Below are 17340 nucleotides of genomic sequence, written 5' to 3'. Positions count from 1 at the left end.
ATTCCAAGAAATGTTTTGGCACTTAATGAAATAAAAAACATACTGATTTTCTAAAAACATTTTTAAGTACCTTAAATAAATAGATTTTGGTTTTCGGAAAATCGACAAATATTCCAAAATATGAAAAATCTATCAAGAGCTTCTATAGGATATACTAACATGTGTCAAACACATTTTGCACTTAGAAACACCGTGCAATAGCATGAATGCAACAACCAAAGCGCCTCTAGGGCTTATTCCATTAGGTTTACATCAATATAAAACAAAAATAATTCTCCATTTTTAGGAAAAAGAGAAGGGAAGCAAAGAAATGAGAGTAACACCTGAATTTGGTGGATATTAGGAAAGAAATTTTATACCTCCAAATTAAGGGTGTTAGAGTATGGTTGTCAAATAATGACTCTTCTGGAATGGCAATGGCAAGAGCTTTTGGAGACTTCTGCCTTAAATATTTTTTAATACATGTTCATGTCATTGTCTTACTTAAAATGATGAATTTATAATACTAGCCACTGATGGGGTATGCTAATCGATCTAAGATTCTTACTCACCAGTCAATACATGTGACTTCAATTCCATGTTTGGAGTAGCTATCTTTTAGCACCTTCACAAGGAAAAGTTTTAACAAAGTATTTCTGCATCTACTTTCTCATATTTGTAAAGTTCAATGCATGTAGGTATGGGATGTTATCTCAAATAAGGAGGATGTAGACATAGTAGCATCAGCCCCATCTCGTGTGATGATAGCCAATGCCCTTGTTGACTGTGATGTAAGATCATGGAGGTTGAAGTTCCCAACATCCAAGAGTGATGATTGTGCTGTTGTATGCTTATTCTTGGATCACGAGAAGTCGACTGACTCGATTCAAGGGAGTGAACCCAACATGGAGACAACAAAACCCACTAGGAAGGAGGTTTCCACACAGGATGCATTGAGCAGGGGTTGACGATGACATTGCAGATGCTGGTGTCCAATGCAGAGCACATTTTCGAGGCCACACAGCAGCACACCACCACATTAAGGCCTTGTTCGGCACGCTAGTATTTAATACATATTGGGATCCAATACACGGTGGGATTGAGTGAATCCATCCCATGTCACTTAAACCATGTGTGTTTCAATTACAGCTAGAATTTAATACATGGCTAATTTTCCATTGTTTGGTTACACCACATGGATACATTAATTTGTTGCATGCATATAAAAAGATCAGTGCCCATCGTATTAGGTCTGTGAAGCGGATGAAATTTGAAGCATCAAAATCAGAAGTTGGCCACTCATTGTCTCTTATTACATTACAATAGAGTGTGTGCATTTAGATTAAGAACAAACCAAAGGGAGAGAGCTAATGTTTCATTTGAACAACATAACATACTGTCTATCCAACAAGCAATTCAGAGGACTCCACCTGCAAGGGAATGCAACTGTTAAACGCTAGAATTTCTCCACGCATTTTAATAATTTCATATCAAACATAAACATGCTAGACCATATTGGTATTTTCGAGTTAAATCACATATTTGCTCATAGCCCAAGATTGGTAGGGAAATGACAAACATGTCTAATAATCTAAAAAGAAAGCAGTTCACGAAAGAATTGTGCTTTGTTTGCAACTAAAATAGGAAAATAGGAAATAAATCATAAGGGAAAATAGGAAATGCTCAAATAAACCATAAGCAAATCATTATTATTATGGTGTTCAAATAGATTTTAAGAGAAAATAGGAAATGTTCAAGCATCTAGCTAGTGACTGCATAGCAGAAGGAAATGCCCAAGGATGCTTGCAGACTAGTAATCAACCTAGGAAGAGATGCAAGCCTAAAAAAGTTAGTGGGAAGAGAAGAGGGAAAGGACGAGAGCATACCAGCTAAGCCATCTCGTTTCTCAGCCAAATCAGTGCAGACTCGGCATCATCATCGCATGCACTCAAGAAAATTTGCCTGTTGTCAAGGTCCTTGAAGACATTGTAGGCTTTCGCTTTTTCCTCCTTTGTAACTTCCATTGTACCAATAATGGATATGCACTTCTTGATTGAGAAGTCTGCAGCTTGACTCACTTCCTTTTCCTCCCTCTCTTTTGCTAGTTGTGTGGCTTCTTCCTCAGCTTGCTTCATTCTCATGTCAATGTATCTTCCCATTATTCCTTCTAGGTTATCGCCCTTTTTATGCCTCTTTGTCCTTGTTTCTTCATTGTTCCCTCTTGTAGCAGTAGTCCTTCTCTGCGGCACCGGATCATGCCTTTCACCTGTTGTATCTCCTGCCTCAACAACATGGACATCATCTTCTTCATGTGCCGGCAAGGTTTCTTCCACTTCATCTTGTTCATGTTGTATGTTGAGAAACTCATCTCTATTTCCTACTTGAGTAAGATCGGGAAGTTGGGTGGAGGTGTAGTTGTAGGTCCCTTCAGCTGTTTGCCCTGCACAATTAAGTTTTACTAAAAAGGGTAGACAACATAACATATTGGAAAAATGGACATTGTAATGAGACTAACCATCATAAAGCTCCCCCAAGGCCTCATATAGAGGAAAAGACTTGTTGCGGAACTTTTTAGCCTTAGGATGAGAAGTCAGTATATTTTTCCATAAAGCTGGGTCAGCCGTAATCCTCCCTGTCTTCTCATCAAAATGAGCTCCACTTTGATTTTTTGCATCCTTTAGCAACCTATAGTCCCTTTTCAACTCTCTTTCCTTATCTTGTATTTGTGTCTTTGTGAAATAGACATATTGTTCCCTCTGATGAAATTCCTTGACAATTTTGTTCCATGCTTCTGTTGTCCATCCATTTTGACCCCTATAATCAGCTGTCTTGTGCTCATGCAACAGGTCCACAAGAGTCTTCTCTAGAGTTGAGTTCCAAGCGGCTCTTAATTTCTCTACACAAGACAAGGAAGAAACATTAGTTGTAGAATTCCAAGAGGCGCTTAATATCTCTTAAGTCTACTTGCATACCTTTTGGAGAACCTCCATGTTTTCTTGGATCACCAGCTTTATGAGAAGGCTTCTTTGTTGCACTTTTTGATAAGAGCATGTTGATTCTTGGAGAACCCCTTCCAAACATGTTAACTAATATTATATAACACAATGAGAAATAGTTAGCTGAAATTTCTATGCTGAAAACAGTTAGCTGAAAACAGTTAGCTAAAAACAGTTAGCTGAAAACAGTTAGCTGAAAACAGTTAGCTGAAAATAGTTAGCTGAAAATAGTTAGCTGAAATGGATTAAACCAAATATTAAGAGAGGTAACAATGTGACAGTAAATAAAATGTACCAAATAGAGCAACATATGGTCTATTCCAAACTAAACCAGAATACATGAGGGCTAATAGATGTGCCAGAATACATGAGGGCTAATATTCCAAACTAATTTCTATGCACTTGGTAATCATTCCACATTTCTTGTGCTATTGCATCTCTAAGATTATTTCCTTGGACATTTACTTGATCGTTGCCTTGATCGTCATCCGGTAGATCAACAAAGTTTTGTGGCGAGATATTATCTGGTTGATTATCTAACCATTCCTCATCCCCTTTGAGTGACCGAATAATATTGTGAAGTACAGCAGCTGCTACTGGTATTTTCACTTGATTCCTTATTTTGTGAAATGTGGCAGCTTTTAGAATGGGAAAGCGCTTCTTCACAACCCCCAAAGTCCTTTCAACATGATTCCTCAGTATGGCATGGCGATGGTTAAATAACTCCTTGTAGTTCTGAGGTCTACGGTGACCTTGCCCATACTCCTTTAGATGGTATCTAACTCCACGATAAGGCGCAAGGAATGACGTGGTGTTAGCATACCCACCATCAACCAAATAGAACTTTCCTGGAGGTACATAGAATCCATTATTCATTGCAGATCGAAGAACTCTAGCATCTGTAGCGGATCCCTCCCACCCAGTAGACATGAAAGTGATATTTAGGTCAAAATCACAAGCTACCATCACGTTTTGGCTGAGAGTCCCCTTCCTGTTTCTAAAAGGAGCAGCTTTGTCAGGTGAAATTGTAATGGGTACATGAGTCCCATCAATTGCACCGATGCAGTTCTGCATAAGAAAACTATATGTGAATTTTTAAAATTTGGAAGAAAATGAATAGATATTGGGCAAGGATAGAAATGCCATCACCTTGAAGTAAGGATAGAACCTAGGATTCCTTTCAATTTTTGAATGTACTTGAATTGGAGAAGGAGGCTTCAAAAATCGTTTGGCGAGGGAAGGGACAACTATGTCAAAAAAATGTTTTATATGATGGTGGAATGTGTCACTACTATGCCCGAACTCTTCTTGCAGATCCTCAAATGAAGCGTTATGGCTTATCATGTATAGAAAGAAGCCGAGCTTCTCCTCAACTTTTATCCTTGTGTCACGTACCAACCTTTCCTTCCTAAGATAGCTGGCTAGGGCTCTAAAAATTCCAGGTTCCATTCTGAATGCTACTCGGCAGTTCTTGACATGCCCTTCAAGCAACTCTAAAACATGCTCCTCGCCACTTAGCTTGGATGTGTGTCGTCGTTTCTTAACTCTCCTCCCTTTAAGAGAACTAGAATGCAGTAAATGTAATGCAGGAAGGAATAACATCATCATATCATCATCATCCTCCTGTCTCCTCTTCCTAATGCGCTCCATTAACCCCATACTCATTGCAAAAAATGGGGGTACCAGGTCCCAAAAAGTACCTCTCGGGGATGGTACCGGGTCCCAAGACGGTGGGGGTTGGTCTTCTCCAACTCTAACCGGTGCAGGTACAATCTACAAAGAAAAGGTAGAATATTCAAATTAGTAATATTTTTGAATAAGTGGAACTGAAGTACTATTTTCATATTAAAAGAGAAATGCACGTCACAAATAAATAACATAGCATGACTTGACGTGCATAAACAGACAGCCTGTGGCTAGATAAAAAATAGGGAGAATATACTGTAGAAAAATTTAGAGCCTTGCAGAAGCAACAATACTGCTTACAATAAACAAAGGAACTAATGTTGTCTCTACCAGCAAAACAATGCATACAAATCAGTCTTTTTATTTTTGCTTCTGCACTGAAATGAAACACACAATGTACATAACAGAAGATTGGGAGACTGTAGTACTGCACAATGCATAGAAGATTTATGATCATAATCCATGAGAACTAGTTTCAGTTAAATAAAGAATGTGGCATCAACTAACATGAACTAACATGAGAACAGGGGAGTAAAGCGAAGGGTGGGGCGCTGTCAGGGGGAGCATGTGTGCGTCCAACTTTTGGGCAGAGAGCATGTGCGCATCTAGCTTTTGGGCAGCAGGAGTAAAAGGATCAGTTCACGTGTGCGTCTAGCTTTTGGGCAGCAGCAGCCATGTCGCCGGAGTGGGCAGACTTGACTTGGAAATAAAGATCAGTTCATCCATGCGAGGAGCAGGCTCGCTCGACCATGGCGCCAACTACAAACAACAAAAGCTTTGTGGGGAAATATATGTAGCCAACAACCATGCGAGGAGCAGGCTCGCTCGACCATGGTGCGGCTGGAGCTAGATCCGTCCGGCCAGCCAGATTTGCCCAGATTTGGAAGAGGAGAAGAGAACGAAGGAAAGGACGAACTCACAGGAGAAAAGTTCGCCGACGAAGAGGGCGGCCGACGGCGGAAGAGCCCTTGCATCGCCGTCGTCACTTCCTCCAGATCACGCGCCGCCGTCGCTTCTACACCATGGCCGGGATAGGGTTCCACGGCTGTGGAGTCGTGGACTGATTCCAGGCCGGTATTGAGTTTTTTCGTGGGTATTGGGCCTGGTTTGCAAACAGGCGTGGGCTAAACGAACATGTATTTTTTTTGGGCTTGTATTTAATCCAGCCATGGATAACACATGTGGATCCGATCATCATACAGGCCATTTCCAGTCCAGCCGAACAAGGCCTAAGGGAGGTCAACGAGATTGTACCGGTCGACGAACCGACAATCTCAAAGAAGCCTAGAAGGTGCAGGTCTGCTCGGTGCTCGTAGCCTGGCCGATTGCATATCGACAAATGGTCCGCTCTCAGGCGCGGCGCCGGTGAATTCCACCTAAACCTCCCTAGACTACTGCCGGGCGACAAAAGATCAACCAACTGGAGTAAGCTCCCATGTAATTCTTTGCTGAGCTCTAGTGGGGGTTCTTGTAGAGGCGCTTGCAAAATCCTTCAGTCTCTGGGAATTTGTTCTAGCTGATTTTTAGGCTTCCCTAGATTGTTTTGACGGCAGGCATGAGCGTTGCGGATTGTTTTTTCATTCTTGTGCGGTTGTGCCTTCGTCGTACATGGGGCGATCAAGTGCGTTCGAGGCAGCACCAACAGCTGGTAGGGTGCTGCAAAAGGATGTGAGTCCATAGGAAGTCGTTTCAGCCTGTCCAAGGATAACAGATCGAGATTACATATGTGGTGTTAATTACCACGGAAATTTACCGAGTTCTTGGCAAAAATCCTAGCGTGCAAGTCACGTCACGCAGTCGTGCTTTGGGCCGGCTAATTCCCCATCAAACGGAAATGCCTAGAGCTCGAATCAATGTCTATAACGCCCCGTTTGGATCACTGGAATTAAATTTCATTCTAATAATATTAATTTAGGCATATACCAATTAAGCTAATTTATTTTTATACAAAATATATTTACTTTTATACGAAGAGTGTCATGTAAGTTATAGATTAGAAACAAATTCTAATCATGCATAAAATCATTTTCTATCCTCCACCCTATGAATTTAAAATAGGTTTATATCTGAACTTTAGAAAGTGGTGGAATGCCAAATTCTAAACTAAATAAGTTATTTTATTGAGTGAATTTCAATTCCTTTGAAATGAAGGGATCCAAACGTCCCGTAAATTTAATTTTATTGTTGTCTTGTTGATATCATTATTATAGTGGGTGGCGTATTAATTTTCTAAACATACGTTCGTAAACGTAATCATTCCACTAGGTTGAGTTTTTTTATTACATGACAAGCAAGTTTAAAGTTCTGTTGGGACTGTATCATCTAAAAAAATTAACCAATGAAGAAAGTTATTAGATATTTAAAAAATCGTAAATCTAGATTAATGAATCTTTAGATCAGTTCAATATCTCATATAAGTATCAAATATACTTGTGTGTCGTTGTAACACACGGTTATTAATATTAAAACGTCTAAATCATCATGCATGCGTCCACTCATTGCGTTGTCTGCGCGTGTCCACCTTGTAGGCCTAGCCGCGGGCAGCCCGAGCGCATTGCGCGTCCTGTTTGTCGAAATAACAAAAAAGAAGGGCAAGAGGACTAGGGATCAAACTTGGATCCTGCAACCATAGCCTCATGTGTCATCTTTTTACAAAAAAGTCCCTACATTTCTTTCAAATCAACTCAGCGTAAAATATTAAAAAGCGGTGCAACATGTGGGGTATGTTATAAAAAGCGGTGCAGGAGGTGAGGTTTGAACCCACACCCTAATGTAAGAAGGATGGAAGACACTAGGCGAAGCTATCTAACCAGTAAAACATCATATTCATGTGTTTATAATATTGAATATAAATTGTACATATGTATATATGATTTTTTTGTAAAATAAAAAAATAATCGTGTCGGGCCGAGCCAGCACTACGGGCCAAGGCTACGACCCAAGCACCGCACGTCGCTTGTGCCGGGTTGGCACATGCACTATTAAATGGGTCGTGCCTCGGGCTGGCTCGCCAGATACGACCCATTTGGACATCTATACCTCCGCACGATAATGATGGTCCTCGCCTCAGTTGCCACCACCTCGTTCGCCATTCTACTTTTTTCTCTCTCCCCTCATGCCTCCACCTCTACGCCACCCCATTCTCAGCAGAGGGCATAGGAGCAGACGCTTCCTCCCCGTATTCGTTCACACCAGCCCCAACACCGACTCGCGCGGTGGCTATTACACGTCCACGAGGACATTTCACATCATGCGCGCACCATCGTCTTTGCCGTCGTCGGACGTCTCGTTCGTCTTCCCTGCCTTCGCCCTGTTCTTGCACCCAACCTGTTGCACCCGCCCACGGTCACAGCTGCAAGCCGACCGACGCTCGTCGATGCGGGAACGAGGCGGGTCGGTCATGCTCCTAACCTTTCTTCGTGTGTGCCGTCGAGGAGGATATGGTGGCGCCTGCCACTATTAGGTTATCTTAGCGATGAGGAGTCTAGGTCTGAGATATTGGACAACTAAGGCCCGTAGAGTGGCAGCAGTCGACATATGCTACAGAGTTGGTGGTGGTGGTGTGTCGCTTCGGTAGGTCCAGGGCTGGGAAGACACTCGCATTTTCTCGCCCTTCTCGGAGTGACGCGCTGGTGCGGGTGCCTCTTGGTTTGGAGCTGCTCTAGCTGGGCTTCTTTCTTCGCTTGTGTGCTCTCTCCCTATATATCTAGCGGTATACTACCTATGTCGCCTCCAGATGCCCCGGTCTTCGTTGTGTCCTTCTCCGGCAACGAACAGGTATGCCCGCCTCTTCCCTTCCCCTCCCGCTCTACAAAACCTTGGAGGTGGGGAGGCGAGGGATGGAGTTCTCTGATTTGCTGCCTATGGTACCCGTGCATTAATAAAAAATATTATGCAAAAAGTGGAGACAACCAATAAAAAATCTTGAGATCTTTTTGGTGGATAATTTACATAGGTATTGTTGTGAGCCATCGCAACGCACGGGTAACCGACTAGTCTCTACTATACTTAAAGCACTAGTTTCAACGGTCGTCTTGCGTCATCTTTTTACAAAAAAGTCCCTACATTTCTTCCAAATCAACTCAGCGTAAAATGTTAAAAAGCAATGCAGAAGGTGGGGTTTGAACCCACACCCTGATGGAAGAAGGGTGGGAGACATTGGGTGAAGCTGTCTAACCAGTAAAACATCATACTCAGGTGTTTATAATATTGAATATAAATTGTACATATATATATATATATGATTTTTTTGTAAAATAAAAAAATAATTGTGTCGGGTCGAACTAGCACTATGGGTCGAGGCTACGACCCAAGCACCGCACGACGCTCGTGCCGGGTTAGCCCAGTCACTATTAAATGGGTCGTGCCTCGAGCCGGCTCGCCAGACACAACCCATTTGGCCATCTATACCTCCACACGATAATGATGGTCTTCGCCTCAGTTGCCACCACCTCGTTCGTCATTATACTTCTTTTCTCTCTCCCCTCATGCCTCCACCTCCGCGCCACCCCATTCTTGGCAGAGGGCGTAGGAGCATGTGTCTCCTCCCCGTATTCGCCCGACACCATCCCCAACACTGACTCACGTAGTGGCTATTGCACGTCCACGAGAGGTTTCACATTATGCGTGCACCATCGTTTCGCCATCGTCGAACGCCCCGTTCGTCTTCCCGGCCATCGCCCTGTTCTTCCTCCCCAACCTACTGCCCCCACCCACGGTCGCAGTCGCGAGCCGATGGACGCTCGTCGACGCGGGTACGGGATGAGTCGGTTATGCTCCTGGCCTTTCTCCGTGTGTGCCGTCGAGGAGGACATGGTGACGCCTGCCACACTTTGGTTATCTTGGCGATGAGGAGTCCAAGTTTGAGATATTGGACAACCAAGGCCCGTAGCGTGGCAGCAGTCAGTATATGCTACGGAGTTGGTGGTGGTGTTGTGTCGCATCGGCGGGTCTAGGGCTGGGAAGACACTTGCATTCTCTCGTCCTTCTCGGATTAACGTCTGGTGCGGGTGCCTCTCGGTTTGGAGCTGCTCCGGCTGGGCTTTTTTATCCGTTTGCGTGCTCTTTCCCTATATATCTAGCGGTATACTACCTATGTCGCCTCCAGATGTCCAGGTCTTCGTCATGTCCTTCTCCGGCAACGAACAAGTATGTCCGCCTCTTCCCTTCCTCTCATGTTGTACGAAACCTTGAAAGCGGGGGAGACAAGGGATGTGGGGTCTCTGATTTGCTGCCTTTGGTACCCGTACGTTCATAAAAAATATTATGCGAAGAGCGGAGACAATCAATAAAAAATCTTGATATCTTTTTGGTAGATAATTTATGTGGGTATTGTTGTGAGCCGTCGCAACACACGGCTAACTGACTATTATGTAATTAACTAGGTCTGTGCCCGTGCGTTGCCACGGGAGTAAAAAATTAGTATAAAACAACATAAATACGGAACGACAAATATTACTATGGTATGCAAAATGTGTGACAAAATATCACCATACACTAATATTATATTGACGGTATATAAATATATAATACTATTATAAATACACCGCTTAAATAAATTGAGCTGATGTCGAAGAAACATTATCAATACTGCACAAATTATTTCTGAAGAGACAACATAAAATTTTAATGATAGACACTAATCTAATCCTTTTTCTTCTATTCTTCCATGAGACACCACTTTTCTCCTGTGAGACAATAAACAGACAATCATGAGAATATTAGTAGCATATTTGCACAGCAAACAGATGACAATAATACAAATTTCATTTAGCAAGTGTAGTTACAACATGAGATGAGCAATTCAATTGATGTAGCAACATATTCAAAGAACAAAATCTATATCTCTAGTAAATTATCCATTGTGTGAAAAAAGATGAAGTGAGCTTACACTGTGAGTTATCAAATCATATGCAGATCTATCAGCAATACCCACACACTCTATCCACCCATAGGAGTAATCTATCTCAGCACCCAACAATCAGCAATATAATGAGCCATTTCATTAGGTAAATGTTGTCTGGAGTGCAACCGATCCTTATCAATTCCCAAGCATGTTAGGAAAAGATAGACCCTTCAGGTGAAGTAACCAAGTGTCTCGTTATTAATAGTTCCCTATAAATAACAATAGTGTAAAAGTTCAAAATTATATCCAGGGTAAGAACAACACATATAAACAAAAGAACAAAAGAAATGAGATTAAATTTGAAAGGCAAAAATTGCAAGAAACTGTTAACCTTTGCAACTGCTTCCCCAAGCTTCATTAGCTTGACTGACTCCCCTGAGAGTTGCAACTCTCTAGGAAACATGAGGAACTACAAATTAGCAACATAAAAAAATCGGATGTGATTTGTCCTCTGGGTCCACAAAATGCTTAATTTCTGCTAATGTGAATTCACACACTCGGAGAAGACCTAGTTGTGACAAGATATGATTGACAAGTTCCAGACATAGTGAGTACATTAAAAAGGGAATATCTATACAACTATTGCGTAGCCAGGAGCTGCTTTTTAGAAGCAGATTGTTGCTAACTTTACAACAAGTAACAAATGTAATGTCAAATATCATACTAAAAACAAAGTTACTGTAGAACTTTTATTAATTTCACAAACAACATATGAAGCACTAAACATCACATAAATTCTGAACTGCGGTTGAAGCATGTCACAATTGCAGAAGCAACAAGTGAAATAATATATAACACTACAAATATTAGTAAAAGCAAAACAATGAGTTCACATGTTGAGCTATGCACTTGTTTGAGCAGAATACTTGGCTCACTTTATTAACACATGCTTTGAAACCAATAAACTCTAAACTATATGCAGTGCAGAACATTGGACAAATATCTGTTAAATTGTAAGAAATTTCTTATGATTTTTCAATGAGCAGTGTTGTATCATGGTGGCAACTGGCAACCATAGGTGCCATATTAGGCACAACATCATAAAAAGAATGTGTTAGCAAAATTCAAGGCACTTTCCAAACAAATTTGGCATTGCGGTGGTGCGGACCAAACAAAAGAATGACCACACTGCAGGTGCTTTTGGAATATGCGGATGTCGAGGGCTCGACCAAAGCAAAGGCGTTGGCGGCATTACCCAAATGTTGTTGTTAGAATAAAATATCAAAGGAGAATGAAAACTCACCTTTCCAACACCGGCAACATGAGCATCGTTGGGGTTAGATCGTGGAATTACAATTTTCACCAAGTTACCTGTCCAAGTGTTAGTGAATAGATATATAGGTAAGAGACAAATAAAGAGGCAGAGATGAAAGAATCTTCGAAGTGTAACGGAAGAACAACAGGCTTAAATCACACATGTAAACGATGGTTCTCATTTTAAGGAAATTTTTTTCTACTCTCTCACGGTGTTCGTGATAGTTTGCTCTACTGGTAATCTTTCCATGCTTGATGCACCGTAAAATCCATGAACCCTTTCAGTATTCTTCAATATGAATTCAGCTTCTAGGGGTCTAGATATGGGGCCTATGGAATCGTGCATGCAAGTTAGATTATTTGCACAATGAAAATCATTCCAGAATTAAGAACATATTAGAAGAATCTTTCAGAGAATTGAAAATGCATGTACCTTCGTGACATAAAACAATGATATCAGGATTAACCCCAAATGCCGCATCCGCAATGGCCTGAACACGTAAAACACTATCATCTAAAGTGGTAGCTGTCATTGCCCCGAAAGACCCTGCAGTTGTCAGACCCATATGTGCAACTACGATATGAGATCCTGCCTTGGCCATGGCAGCAACTTCATCCGGATTGAAAGCATATGGAGTAGTAAGGAAACCCATGCGATGAGCCATTGAAATCATCTCCACTTCCATGCTGACAATAAATATAATCAAGTTAATGCAACTTGTAGCCAGAGTGTCCTTCCCTTTCAGAAAAAAACTTACAACCGTAACCATTTTGCAATGCTTCATGATGACAACAATAATGCATGGAGAAATTGCACTTCCAAAAGTTTAAAATGTGTAGAACTTATACATGTACCTCATTCCAGTTTCCTCCAAATTCTGTCTAAAATTCCCATCAAACAGACCTACGGTTGGGAAGTTTTGCACACCGCAAATTCCAATGGTTTCTAGTTGTCTCAGAAAGTATTCCATTCGACGAAATGGATCTGTAGCGCATACCCCAGCAAGAACAGGAACTCCTTTAACCACCTGAAGTTAGATCTACATCAATGGTTGTGCACAATAAAGTTGACAGACATTAGAGTGATGTTGGATTCTGAGCTACTTACAGGCAACACTTCGTTGGCCATCTGAAGTACAATGTCATTTGCATCACCAAAGGGCAAGAGCCCAGCTAGTGAGCCCCTTCCAGCCATTTGAAACCGTCCAGAGTTGTACAGCTACAGCACTATAAGATCAACCCCACCACCAGCTTCTTCGAACTTTGCAGATATGCCTGTTCCAGCACCAGCTCGAATAACTGGAGTACCGTCACTGATTTGTTCCTTCAGTTTATGTAATATTGATCGCGTCCTCCGCAATATTTCTGTCAGCATGGAAGAGCAGTCAATTAGGGCAAGTTTTGCTGAAGCTAGTTAAGAACAGGAATACAACGTTAACAAATTCTGAAGCAAACTGGTTGTAGCACACAAATGATCTGTCTGGTATGTAAAATCTGCTTTCTGGTTAGCTGTGGTGGCTTCTCTGACTTGTTATAGGAAAGTTCTAGTTATCTGACACAGACACAGGTATATCAGGTCCATAACACCCTAACTTTACCCAAATGTTGTTGTTAGAATAAAATATCAAAGGAGAATGAAAACTCACCTTTCCAACACCGATCGTTGGGGTTAGATCGTGGAATTACAATTTTCACCAAGTTACCTGTCCAAGTGTTAGTGAATAGATATATAGGTAAGAGACTAATAGTATAATGATTAATCAAACTCAAAATAATAGTATCAGTGTCATCGTCGTCCTTAAAATTGTTTAAAATAATAACCAGGAATAAGTTATGTTGGCATATTCCAAGTAAGCTCAAAGCCAAAAAAAGTAATTTAAAAAGCGTACAACAACCAATAGTATCAGTGTCATCGTCGTCCTTAAAATTGATTAAAATAATAACCAGGAATAAGTTATGTTGGCATATTCTAAGGAAGCACAAAGCCAAAAAAAGTAATTTAAAAATTTACGTGATGACTATATGCTATCAGAAAACATTTTCTTTAGAAAGTAATTGATCATGTAAAATTCTAGTGACCATAGTGCCTCAGCTAACCCTTCCTATAATGGTGTGCAACAATGTTTTTTAATAATTCTTGTGTTGCTCATGCCAATGAGATATAAATCATATAAAAGCAAACATACAAGTTCAGTCTTGCATGAAATAAACTTACACAAGTAGGAAGCAAATTGATGCAGTTGTAGCACACAACACACCTCGTGTGGCCGTTGCCTCCATGGCTCTCTGCATACCCATGTCATTGCTGCTTGTGCATACCTCTCATCCACGTTGCTTGTCCACAAGGTCGACACATCTGTCATGCACAATCGTAGCCTCTAGACATAGTAAGTCATCGTTTGGAGAAACGAAACATAGATGCACCGTTGTGATTTGCCTGAATTCATATACCAAATAATATTGGTCTTATAGAAAGCCCCTTTGCATTATGTGCCTCGGCTGAGGCAGTTCATGAGCGGATCGGAGAAGGAGAGGAAGGACGAGGGTGGGATCTCGGATCCAACGGCGGTGGGGGACAGGCCTGCACAGAAAAACACACTTTATGCAGAGCAACGATAAAACATTTAAGCATACTTGTGTGTTTTGTCCATGACCCATCACTGGGACAAAAATAGATGTAAGGTGAGTAGGTGAACACATACTTATATATTTTTTAGAAGCTGGAAACTGACATCCTTTGCCATGTAAGCTTTCGGATGTCACTTCCCTTCAGACCAGTTAACATGGGTTACAACCCAATTTGCAAGGTCATTGTGTACTGACAAGGAATACTATTGGCAAATAATGTTCATCAGCATAGCAGTTGCGACCACCTTCCATCCCAGGATGAATACAAATTAATACAAGGCCACATCTATATTTTAGATCAAAAAATATTGTTAGTGCATGTTTTTTTGGTATACTCTGTCAATTCCAAAATATAGGTGTGGTTTGATTTGGCACAATCTCAAAGCATTTAAATATTGTTTTTTGCGCCGCAAAAGGACAAACATGTATTTGGTTTTGATCATATACTACATAAAGAAGTTAGTAAATAGATGACAATCTCACTCTGCAATGAAGCTTGAAATTAGTATAGTAAAGACTATCTGCAATAACCTGTGCCTGCTGGCGTTTGACCGAGAACCACTGAAATAGTTAAAGTCAAATCAAACTCTTCCATTGCTAACAAGAATCCATAGAGTTGGAAGCTATGTACCCTACAAAACGACTTAAATCAATTCATAGAAGATGGGTCCAAAAATAAGTAAAAATTCATTTCAGTTTAGGTGACAAGATGTAAGTATTCAAACCTTTATTGCTTCAGTTTCAGAACAACATATCTCATTTTGACCCTTATCATCCTTAAGTTTATGTGAGATTTATTCTATCTACAAAATTGAAATTGTACTAATGACTAATTAGAATTCTAGGCAGAGTAGGAGATACTTCCTAAAACATACATGGTATTAGTAGGATGAAAATGTCATAATTGTGAACAAATAAGATACTTGAAACATGTTCGAAGCAAAGATGCACTGGAACATACTTCCCTCCCGTCAACAAACTCTTTTTTTTGTAAATGAAGATCCATCTCTGAATTGGCATATCTGTAAAGCTCCATCTAACTAAATTGGAATATCTAGTCTAGAAAGCTATAAAATTACTCTAACTGAACACTCAACGTCTGAAACAGACTCCATCAGACTGCACACAAAAAATCACCAGAATTTCCTTCGGTGAAAGTAAATTATCTTAACTCCGGCTAATTAAAGACTTGCTAGTCAAAAGTTGTTACCATTGTTGGCAGCCTGAACAATCAGGCGCATAGTTCAGGGATCAGCGACACCCATGTTCTTGATAGGTAAGCTTGCAGTTATGCCAGAGCCGGACGCAGGTCTCCGTCTCCTTGCTGCAAAGAGTAGGGCAGGCCCATGTGTGTTACCCAACGTTTTCTGATCGTCCGATTAATCGCGATTAATCGGCGATTAATCGACTGATCAGCATCACGCATCCGATAAGGAGTACCGACGCGATCAGGGCGATTAGAAACCTGATCGTCCGATTAGTCGACGACTAAACGCGATTAGTCGTCCGACTAGATCGCGGACGATCAGTTTGGCCCGCTTCGTTTTCACTGTTCGTTACTTTCATTTCGGCCCACTCACTGCCACTACAGCCCAGCCCACTACAGCAGTACAGCCCACTCAGTCACTCACTCAGTACAGCCCACTCACACTCAGTCACTCACGGCCACGCACGCAGGCAGCAGCAGCACGGTCGCCAGTTCGCCAATCGCCAACGCGAAACCCTAGACGGTGTCCAGTTCTCCACACGGGCGACGGCGGCCGGCGGCGCGCCACCGGCGACCTGCGCCCCCTCCGCGGTCCCTCCCCACCTCCCCAGTTCCCCAATCCCAGCGCGCCACCGACGCATAGCAGCAGGCAGCACCATTGGTTCTGTGGAAGAGTTCTGGAGTTATTTGAAGAATTTCTGATGCCTGGACCTCTGGTCGGTTTTCCCAGCCCTGGACGATCAGGAGCTCTGATCAACCGATCAGAAGCCGATTAATCGGACTGATCGTCCGATTAATCGCTCTAATCGTTCTGGTCGGTCCTCTGGCGATCAGAAGCGATTAGGCGACCTGAAAACACTGGTGTTACCCAGTGAGGCGGTTGTGCTCCCTTCTTTATCATCTCAGGCGTCAGATTTTCTAGAAAGAACCGTAGGAGCCTTGCCAAGTTGACAGCATGTGTGGCTACGACATATTTTCCTCCACCTTCATTCATCGATTCTTCACCACCCCATTCCACTGGGGGAAACAATGACACGAATCTCCCTGGATAACTGCTGTAAACCTCGAGTACAACAGATGTAACCCTCAATTACAACCTAGCATTCGCCCAAAAGGGATGCTGGGACAGACCAACGGCTCAAGCGTGCGCGGCTAGCAGTACACACGTAGTAGACGGCACGACAGGTCGGAGGGGGAGGGGGGCGCTTACTTCCTTGGGGTGCGAGGAGTAGGGGTGAGACGCGTAGCACGAGGCTTCAAGGGCCTCCTCCAGGTCGGGCTGCGCGACGGCGTCACGGCCGATCCGCTCCGAGACGTGAAGACCCGCCGAGGCCACGTCGGGGCCGATAGGCTCGTCCTCTCCCCACGCCATGGTCGGAGCGTTGCGGGGATCCGCTCCTAGACGTGAAGACCCGCCGAGGCCACATCGGGGCCGATAGGCTCGTCCTCTCCCCACGCCATGGTCGGAGCGTTGCGGGGGAGGAAGGCGTCGATGTCGGGAGGGCGGGCGGGGATTGCGACGAGCGGGCGGATTGCGGACGACGGACGGGATTGCGGCGGCGGGGGGAGGGGGGGGGCTCGGGATTGTTGGCAGCCGCGGCGAACGGATTGCGTCGCCCCCATCCAAAACCATGGCGTGTTTGCGCCGTGGATACGATTCCGGAGGTCTGGCGGGCGGTTTGCGG

The 17340-nt window shown here is 42.7% G+C and overlaps 2 protein-coding genes and 1 long non-coding RNA gene across 3 annotated transcripts; all 3 read right to left on the bottom strand.

Moving 5' to 3' along the window:
* Nucleotides 1-1868: 1868 nt before the first annotated feature.
* On the bottom strand, nt 1869-4765 carry LOC103634766 (uncharacterized). Its single transcript, XM_008657351.2, has 4 exons — nt 4676-4765; nt 2952-3065; nt 2495-2875; nt 1869-2419 (listed from the first exon to the last, which is right to left on the bottom strand). The coding sequence occupies exons 2-4, from the start codon at nt 3058-3060 to the stop codon at nt 1869-1871; spliced, it is 1041 nt and encodes a 346-aa protein (XP_008655573.2). The 5' UTR covers nt 3061-3065; nt 4676-4765.
* LOC118473192 (protein ALP1-like) lies at nt 3180-4625 on the bottom strand. The gene is made up of 2 exons (XM_035961962.1): nt 4125-4625; nt 3180-4043 (listed from the first exon to the last, which is right to left on the bottom strand). Exons 1-2 carry the CDS (start codon nt 4623-4625, stop codon nt 3363-3365), a joined length of 1182 nt encoding a protein of 393 aa, XP_035817855.1. The 3' UTR covers nt 3180-3362.
* A 5334-nt stretch (nt 4766-10099) lies between the features above and the next one.
* On the bottom strand, nt 10100-14398 carry LOC103636740 (uncharacterized). Its single transcript, XR_556924.4, has 10 exons — nt 14036-14398; nt 13467-13523; nt 12929-13185; nt 12670-12848; nt 12254-12507; nt 12032-12150; nt 11810-11877; nt 10898-10975; nt 10552-10775; nt 10100-10348 (listed from the first exon to the last, which is right to left on the bottom strand). It is a non-coding gene; the product is annotated as an uncharacterized lncRNA (long non-coding RNA).
* Between the last annotated feature and the right edge of the window lie 2942 nt (nt 14399-17340).

The sequence above is a fragment of the Zea mays genome, chromosome 8 (genome assembly GCF_902167145.1).
Source record: "Zea mays cultivar B73 chromosome 8, Zm-B73-REFERENCE-NAM-5.0, whole genome shotgun sequence".
In the NCBI taxonomy this organism is placed as follows: Eukaryota; Viridiplantae; Streptophyta; class Magnoliopsida; order Poales; family Poaceae; genus Zea; species Zea mays.
The sequence above is the reverse complement of the archived record's forward strand: the minus strand, read 5'-3'. Positions and strand labels throughout refer to the sequence as shown.